At 47.4% G+C, this 9,420-nt stretch overlaps 1 protein-coding gene across 2 annotated transcripts in view; it reads left to right on the top strand.

Annotated features, from left to right (window-relative positions):
- Positions 1 to 622: 622 nt before the first annotated feature.
- The window catches only part of BCO2 (beta-carotene oxygenase 2), a 24,101-nt gene continuing 15,303 nt past the window's right edge, over positions 623 to 9,420 (top strand). The window contains exon 1 of one of the 2 annotated variants that reach the window (XM_019547126.1): positions 623 to 757. In XM_019547126.1, the coding sequence (XP_019402671.1) occupies positions 703 to 757 (55 nt within the window). In that variant the 5' untranslated portion in view covers positions 623 to 702. Of the gene's footprint in view, positions 758 to 2,039; positions 2,045 to 9,420 lie in introns of those variants that run through there. The other variant, XM_019547127.1, reaches the window with a different exon arrangement.

Below are 9,420 nucleotides of genomic sequence, written 5' to 3' on the forward strand. Positions count from 1 at the left end.
CCCCCCGCCGGAGCCGGCCCGGGGTTGCCAGGCTCGTCCCCCCCGCCCCGTGTGCAGATCTGAGGAGCCCCCAGGTCCCTGCAGATCCATCTGACAGGGCGCAGGGTACAGCCCAGGACGCAGGAGGGGTCTGGACGCTCATGCTTGCCCCCTGGCCACTCTGCTTTGCCCCTGCTCAGTCCAGTGCTGCTAGCAGAGTCCTTGGAGCAAAGGGGAGTCTCAATGAGCGGGGCAGCGCAGCTGCTCCCAGGTCCTGTAGTCAACCAGGACGTAAAGAAGCGCCTCAGAGCAAAGCTGTCCCTCCCTCCACCTGCTGTCACCCCCCAGCTGGATGGCAGGTGTCCACAGAGCCACCGTCCATAGGGCACTGCATGTAAAACCGGACTGGTCAGAGCTGCTTTGGCAGGAAGCTCAATACACAGTGTCCTTGGCTTGCTTCTGAAAGTGCCCTAGGAATTTGGCTCTCTGCCTTCAACAGAGAGCCAGGGAGCCAGCCCTGCCTTCCCAGGGGCAAAGTCCTGCACAGTTCACCTCCCTGCAGCTGAGACTTTCCTCCCTTCCGTCCTGTTTTCCCACTCCCTTTTTCTCCTTCCACTTTTTCTTTCTTTCCTTCCTTTCCCATCCCCTCCTCCCCAGAGTGAGGATGTGGATGACTGCTTTTCTGCCTCTGGGAAACGGACCTCCAGTGTAAAGGTTCCCCAGATGAGGCAGGAGATGTGGAGCAGGCTTAAGCCACAAGTCAATGTGGAACACTCAGGTGAGCTTGTGGGGCAGGGGCCTTGGTGCAGCATGGACCAGGGTGGGGGAAGGACAGAGACCTGGCTTTGACCATCCTTCCACCCTGTGAAGTACAGAGAGTGGTCCTAGTTCTGCACCTTGTCAGAGCTGCCCTGGGACCACCTGTCTCTGGGGATCCATGTCAGCTCTGGGGCTACCCTGCTTTTGGGGACCAGGATCTTCAAGGGAGTCAGTATTATTGCACCAGTTGCCCAGAATCCTTGCCTGATGTGCCCCGGCAGAGTCATGCCTCAGAGCTGGTCCTCTCTGTGCTGCAGCCCAGGGTCTTGAGTTGGGTGCAACCTTGAGCGGGGGCCAAGTGCCAGGTATCTCTGGTGCCTATGATTAGGATGTGCAGGTCAAAATCCAGAGGACTGAGGATTTTGTATCACTGGCTGACTCAGGGTCTGATGCCAGATAGGTCAGGCTTTCTTCTTGCATGCAGCTTATTGGAACGACTGCATGGGCATGGAATTGCTTGCCTTCTTTAGCAAAGATCTGAGGAAGAGAACAGAGCTCTGAGTAGTCTTTGTTTAGTTCTGCCTTTGCCTTGGTGCTTAGCATTAATAATATTGCTAAGAAGCAAATTAATAATATTACTTTATTAATAAGTAATACAAATTTACTTATTGTTATAGCCCTTTGGAGGCATTTGTTCCTAGCAACATTAAATCTGAATCCTATAGTATATTGAACCTTCCGTTGTACCCCGGGAATGTGTATAGCCTCATGTGTGCCTTAATAATGACCCTCTCCATCATAGATAATTAACATTTAAACTACCTGCTGAGTTTCCTCGGGGTCTGTGAGAGTGCAGTTTCTGCCTTTATTACAGTCTTTGTGTACACCTTGCCAGCATTTGTTGCTGGCGCAAGTACAAGTCTGTCTCGTGATGACAGCTGGGACTCCTGATCTTTTCCCGTAGCTCTTGGTTGCTCATTAGTCTGTTTTTTCTGAGCCTGACTGATGAAGTTGCAGGGGAGTCTGTCACCATCTCCTACAGCTGCGTTTTTGGCATGTATGGTTTCAGTGACATGCGTATCCAGGCCCTGGCTTGCTTCTGAATGAGGATTCATCAGCTGAAAACACAAATCTGCCTCCTAAGCTCATGATTTTTTTTAACTATGATTGCTCTCCAGGAAATAGTTTGGTTCCGATAGGATCTCCTGACTGTCATCCCAGAAGATCTGTTTGTTTGCTATAATAGCTTCAGCCTTTGTGCATCCTTCCTTAACCCTCTCCCTTCTGCCAGTCATAGCACTGCCAGGTTGCTATTAATGACTTGTATGGGTGTGTGTTTCTTTCCTTTCCAGAGGAGTTTGCCATATGTTTTATTTGCTTGTTGCAGCTTTCTTTAATGGAGGCACAGCAATTTAAATGACCAGGTCAGCTGTGCCTCTTTTCTGTGCCTCTTTTCTGAGCGTACTGTCAGAAATATCACAAGATTCAGGTGCCAGGCCTACTCAAATATTTCATTTTCATATCTGGAAAGATGCTGTAGTAATATCTGATAGTCTCTTTAGTTCTGAGAATCTGCCCAGCAGATTATAACAATGAAGTAGTTTGTGGTTAAAAATGCCCATTTCCTGTTTGTTTAAAAAATATGTTGGAAACTCTGTACCTTTACCATCTTTTTGCTGCTTAGCCAGAATTTCCATACGTGTATGACAACTACTCACCAAGGTGATGGGACGTCTGGTCAGTGTACGGTGTTTCTGGCTTTCCAGAGATGTTCTGGAAGTGCTCTCGTGGTATTCTGTGGAGAATTTCTGTTCTCAGTGATCAAGGGATTAAATTCAACTGTCTTTGAAGCTATGATGGATGCTTTGCTTGTATCAGTAATATTTAAGAGGCAGTGCTTCTCCGTTGCTGTCTGGCTATCCTTGCAGGATGTTGCTGGAGAGCACTTGTCACTTTTGGTGGATTGTGTGTTCCAGACCGGACACATCATAATGGCCGCTTCCCATTTCTGTCTTGTTATTTCTCTCAGGATAAAAATCTTTTGCATTTTTGTTCTGGCCAAATTTTCCTTGTGCCCTGAATAAGGCAAGGATTGTGCACATTTGAGTCCCTTTCTTGTGCTCATCTGAGCAGTAGCATTGTTTTAGCTACAGATACTGAAGTTGGTGCTGACAGCCACAAAATGCCACTTTTAAACACTGTGGTGGTATATTGTCACTTTGATTTGAATGGCATCCTGCTCTTCAGTAGGCTGGTCAAATTATCCACTTGCAGATGTAACATGAGTTTTTCCTTTCTCATTTGGGGTTTTTTTTTGGGCTTTTTTCCCCCTCTGGTTTTGGTAACCTTTTGATGACAGCTGATTTCCTCTTTTGTAAGAGCCATGTTATGTCTCACTTTTTGCTGGGTTGATGTTATACTGTTGTTTCTCTATTCACCTTGCAATAGTTCTGACTTCCTTACGTATGTAAGGAATGCATCATGTTGAAGTAACTACATTCTTAGTTCATCTTTGCCTGGAAATAACCTCAGCAGTTGTCACACATTTAAGAGGATCGGAAGACATTTTAGCCAATTTATAAATCCTGATATTCTCTGAACTAGTCTAGTAGCCTTTGTGTCAACACCTGCAGTTTTGTGATTACCATCTTGGGATCATCTTGTGGCCTTGGGAGGTTAGCCAGCATCCCACACATGGTACTGCAATTTCATCTTGCCTTCTAAGTTTTAGATTCACTTCCCTGGTTTTCCCTGCAGACAGATGGCTTCTCTCATGCGGTCTGCATGACTCAGCACCAGAATATTATCAGCTGTGACACTGATTCCCACAGTGTCCTGGCTACTTGTCTTACTAGAACCATTAATATTCTACTGCAGGTTTGATCCCAGGTGGCATCCTTTGACATTTGTGTCTCCTTCCTGGTGTCCAAAATGGGGAGAGAAAACTCTTTCTTTGTCCTGCTTCTTTTGCCAGTCTGAGGCATTAACACAAAATGCACAAAAAATGCTTGGTTCTGCCAAGAGAAGTAAGCATTCAGTATCAAGAATTTGGTGAGCTTCTGTTAGTACTTTCTGCAAGTTGCTTGGGTCGAGGCAGATTTACTTTGTGGGGAGTTATCCAGCTCGAGATCTGGTTGTAGCAACAATCCTTTCCTTTTCCACTTCCCCTCTTTCTGTGCAACAGACACTCTTGCAGGCAGCTGCTGTGCTGGGTGTATTGTTATATCTGCTTCCTGATGTGACACATTTGAGAGAGATCTCACAAACAGCATTTAGCAGCTTTGCTGCTTTGATTCTGCCGGGCCTTGTCTACTCAAGGTGGAAGGCTGATTTTGCTGTTGTGTCTCTTGCCTGAATCATTTGCCTCAGCGTTAGTGTCCCAAGCTGAATGAATTCCCTTGTTTTGTCAAAAGCTGTGGCTTGTGTGTGCTCTTTGCTATGCCAAACACTTGCTGAATTCCCTTCTGGAACTTAGGATGTCCTGATCATGTTTTGGATGTGTTGCCATAATTTTATTTTGGTTTGTGTGGTTTATAGACTACATGGTAGCATGGTCTGTAATGGTAGCATGCTGTAACATCTACTTGACCTGAGTTTGGTTAAGAGGAGCAGAGGTGAGAGACACTGGCATTTGCATTGGTAACGAAAATTCAAAATAAGGGGAAGAAAGACTGATCAGAAGACAACATATCAAGGTCACTTAAAATTCATTTAGTGGTTTATATACCCGTTAGATTGTGTTTAGGGCAAGGTCTAGTTTAAACATGTCATTAAAATAGGAATTTTGAACAACAAGCAAAGTATGATTTATTACCACTTTAGAGTTCATAGATGATATCATAATCTATATTGCTGTCAGGCACATTTCTAGATTTGACAGCCTTATTTAGCAAGCTTTGGGAACTGGGTCAGGTAACTGAGTAGAAAATTCCAAGCCACTTCAGCATTTTGCTTTTCAGCCTTGAACTTTGGTTTGTCTGCCACCAAACAAAATCAGTACTTTTTAAATGCGCATTCTTTGACATCTAAGTAAGAGTCTTTTTCCCTCACAGGCTGGCTACCTGTTAGAGGCTGTTAAGATGTTAGGACTTCGTGAATTTAAGGTTAACTTATTTCAAATACTGATAAGCCTGTAATTTCTCTTTGGCGTCATTTATCTTATCTATATGCTTTGGCCAGTCTAGATTATTTGTATTTCACTGTGAAACTTGCTATTCAAATTACATGAATTTATTTCCTTGAGCACAGACAGGGGCTTCCGCAAGATGCTCCTTCTTCGTCCACTGTGCACGTGCTGTTTCCCTGAATAGGAACTGTCCATTTCCGGTCCAGAAGTGCAGCTCAGTCCAGTCAGCCTCAGTCCTAGTTTATATGGGTGCTGTCTTCAGCCCTGACCACAGAATAAAGGCGTGAGGTGGCATTTTATACCCTCTAGTGCACACTGGCTCTCTTCTCTCCAGAGCGTCTGGTTCCCAAGCTATGCCCAGGCCTGCCTCTGCATAGGGGTGCTTTGAGTTCAGTCTGTTCCCTTTCTTAGCTTCCTCTTCCAATAACTGCTCTTTGCTTCGAATCTGCGCGGCAGGGATTGTCCCTTCTTGAGAGAGAGGAAGGCTCGGCCAATACTGATGATGTCACAGTTCAAAAGGAATAGCATTGAAACGGGTTGGCATTACTGGTGGCTTCCCGTTTTTTAGGATTGTTGTGAAAGTTGGGGTGCTGCACAGTGTTCCTGTCTGATAAGATGCAACCAAGTTGCCCAGATGGGCCAGAAAGCATCCGGCAGGGATGATACAGATCAGTCCAGCTCTTCTGGGCAAGTCCTCACCCTGTGGGGAGGGCTAGAGCCATGGCAGGTGGGACTTGCTTTTTGAAAAATCTCCTCTCATCTATGTAATGTCAAGATGGTCCCACACCCTATGGCATTAAACCAGGTGGAAGGAGCGGCAAAGGGAATTCCCAAGGGTGGTCAAAATACAAGAACTTCTCCCCTTCTTAATGCTCTTCCACCATCCTTATTCTCCTGACAGGCTATAGTTCAGCAGCCCTCCATAAACGCCTCTCATGCCAGCATAACCACGTGCAGAGGACGAGGTTGTGAGCTCTTTGGGGAAACATGCATCTTGCTGAGTGTGTGCAGGGCTCTCGGCAGCACTGCTGTAGTCAGCCCCACCCCTAGTGTCTGCATCTTAAAGATGAGCAGCAGCAAGCACCGAGCAGCAGCGTCCTCGACGAGGTGGCTGGGTAGTAGAGGGACTGTACAAAGTAGGCAAGGGGCATGCTGGCATAGGCAGCTGGGGGTTGAGGCCAAGGTCCGTGCTTGAGAACGCTGTCGGGGAGGCGGAGGAGAAGAGAAGCTATGGGGGATGAACTGGCTTTATGCCAACAGGGTCTCATGTAGATGTTGAGCAGAGTAGGGGAAAGGAAGTGGGTGGTAGGATCTCAGGATGCCCTGTTGTGAACTGAGTGGTTCAAAAAGAAACTGAGCATGCCAGCGACACGACCCATTCAGTTGCTGGCAACACCCTGAGAACCCTCAGAGCCAGCATAGATTCCAGTCTCCTTAGTTACCATCCCCTGCCGCCCCATTGACGTCCTTGCAGGGGAACTGAAACTTTCTCTCCCTTTTTGCATCAGAATAGGTCAGGCAAGATGGACACTGGAGGCTGGGGTGCTATAACAAGGGGCAAGGTGGAGCATGGTGGACAGGGAGCTGGGTTTCGTTTTTGGTTTTCTTTGTAATAACATTTCATTTGCAGGGCCAAATCAGTTCCAGATTAAGTTCCAAATTTCGAATGAGCACAGCTCAATCGTTCAAGTCTTGTGGCGCTGCCACCAGCAAGTTGCCTCCCTTCCAGACTCTTCAACTGGGTGCATCTGATACTCCCAAATCCATGGCAAACATCCTGTGTGCAAGCCTGGAGGCGTTGGAGTTCAGATGTGTTCCCCACCTCCCCAGTCTCACTTACCCCTAGCCAAGGCATTTGTAGACTCTGGCAGGGATCAAGCCTGCCTGCAGTGCAAGGGACAGGCCTTCACCTTCTAACTACACTTGTCCATTCAAAGATGAGAGGATGGTAGGTTTTTCCCTTGCCAAGGTGGAGAGAGCTGCTGAGTTCAAGAGACTTCTGCTCTGAGCCAGAGTGCTCTGTGGCTTCCACAGCCCAAGGTACTTTCAGCCAAGCGGTGACTTGCTGTTGGCAAAATGAGCCGTAACTACCTGGCAAAAGCATGCCTGCCTGGCTCCATGTTGGTTCAGCCTAACTCTGGGTACCAGGGCAGTGACCCCTGTGTGGCCTGGACAGGAGTGCCCGTGTCAGCACTCTCACAGGGCTGGTGTTGCTAATTTTCAAGCCAGGCTTATCCATGTTAGTGCCCACAGGGGAATAGTTAGTGTCTGAGTATTAGGGAGCTAAATGGTTCTTTTGTTGAGGCAGGCCATGGTTCTGGTGCCACCTGCCAAGTCACGTCCTGTGTCTGACCTGGTACGTCCCCGACTGCCTGTGGCCCTCTTAGAGCACTGCCCTGGTCTTCCTCACTCTGGGACAGTGCCTTCTCTTTTGATGCATATGCAGAGTCACCCATGAGCCCCGGGAGCTGGCTGAGTAGGTAACGAACCACACAAAAGTGTCCCATCACATGCAGTCTCCCATCACTGCAGCATATAGGTGAACAGGGAAAGACACTGTAGAGTAGAGCCATGTGTGAGGAGTATGGGGCTCTGCCCTGCCCTGGGCACACCTTCCCAGATGCTGTATGGAAATCCCTGGGGCCGCCCATGATGGTTCTAGGCCTTGCAGCACCTGGATGTAGCCATGCAGGATCTCTTTCTTTGTGTGGCTTTCCCACCCTGTACTATGCTAGGCTTCTGGCTGACAGCGTGGTAATATCTTGGGGAGCTTCAGTAATCATCTACTGATCTTTCCAAGAGCATGGGTGGAGGTACACAGCCTGGTAGCAAGTCAGTACATGGCCTCCCGAGGCACCTGTCTGTCTCATATTCTTCCTGTTTAACAGCTGTAGGGTATATTTCTGAGCCCAGATTCTATCCAAGTTGCCATCACCAGGGTGTTTCACTTGCTGTTTGTTAACGTTAAAACAAATTAGTCAATGCAGATTTATTTTTAAGTACATTTCCTGCACATTTCCATACAGACCCACATTTCTCACCTTCTCTAAACCACAGAGCAGGGTAGGGCTGGAAGGGGGCTTAGGGCCTTCACTAGAAGGGTGGGTAGATTTGCATCTTATAATGTATATATTTATAGCACAAGCTTTCATAGGCTGAAGCTTGCATCTCCAGATGCTGAACTCTTTCTGCTTATGAAGAGGCCTCTAGGGCAGCGAGCCAGTGACCCTTTGTCTGAGAGAGTTTGTGAAAAGTATACCACAGGCAGAGAGTAGGGGAGACAAGAATGCTGCCAGTGCCTTGGCCACTATCATGGCAGGGAATTGGGTTGTGTTACTGGACTTTAATATTAGACTTTAGGAAGCGGCAATGAATTCATGAGTGCTTGGACAAGAACAGTCCATTCTCTGAAGAGAGCATTTATCGACCACAGCAATTTGCAACTTCAAGCACACGACAGAAAAACCTTTGCCCAAGTTAAGTTCATGCAGCCCAGTAAGACACGGTGATGGCACACACAACCTAGCCTAACTTAAAATGTGACATAATAAGCCGAAAAGAAAACAGAAAGCCTTGCATAGGCAGTGTGTCTCCTTGCAGCCAGGTATTCAGAAAGTCTTTCTAGGGGATTCACACATCTTTTTAGGTGATGAGGAGGAAATCCTAGAGGGCTCATCCCTGCCTGGGTTTTAATAGGAATCTGCACCTCCTTCTCCCCCTTGGGTGTCTTTGTAACATGCTTTTCACATCCCTCATGTATCGTACACCCCTCATGACTCTTATGTGTTCAGTCTCTCTCTCTTTCCTCAGATATCCCAGTCTCTGCCCCTTACAGGTTCTGCTTTGAGGTGTAAATACAGTTCCTGAGGTATAGGTTGTAGCTGTGTTGGTCTAAGGACATAGGCACACAAGGTTCTTTGGGTAAATCTGATATCTTTTATGAGACCAACTCAAATGGTTGGAAAAAATTCTTCTTCACAAGCTGCAGATGCTTCTTCAGCCTGACAAAGGGTATTTATACCCAAAAGCTTCCAAAGAAGAATTTTTCCAACTACTTGAGTTGGTCTCATAAAAGATATCAGATTTACCCAAAGACCCTTGTCTGAATATAGTTCCCTGCTTCCTTTGGTCACACCAGCCCAAGCAGTCTGGGAACCTTGCTAGCTACCTTAGGCCTGTCTCATGTCTCCATCCCACGTTTGTGGTGATTGTGCCAGGCCTTTGCCAACAGTAAGATTCATTGCACTGGACATAATGGGCATGGTGTAGGCAGAGCTTGGTTGTCTATGCCTGTTTAAGATGGTGGGCAGGATGCTCCTGCGTCCATGTCCACACTCCCAAAATCCCATGGCTTGGTTGCTGGCCTACAGGCTTCTGATCCAGGTTTCATAGTTTCTAGGGTCGGAAGGGACCTAAGTAGATCATCTAGTCCGGCCTCCTGCCGCGGCAGGAAAGAGTACTGGGGTCAAATGACCCCAGCAAGGTATACATCTAGCCTCCTCTTAAAGACCCCCAGGGTAGGAGCCAGCACCACTTCTCTTGGAAGTTGTTTCCAG

The sequence above is a fragment of the Crocodylus porosus genome, unplaced genomic scaffold, assembly GCF_001723895.1.
Source record: "Crocodylus porosus isolate Cpor-Errol unplaced genomic scaffold, CroPor_comp1, whole genome shotgun sequence".
In the NCBI taxonomy this organism is placed as follows: domain Eukaryota; kingdom Metazoa; phylum Chordata; order Crocodylia; family Crocodylidae; genus Crocodylus; species Crocodylus porosus.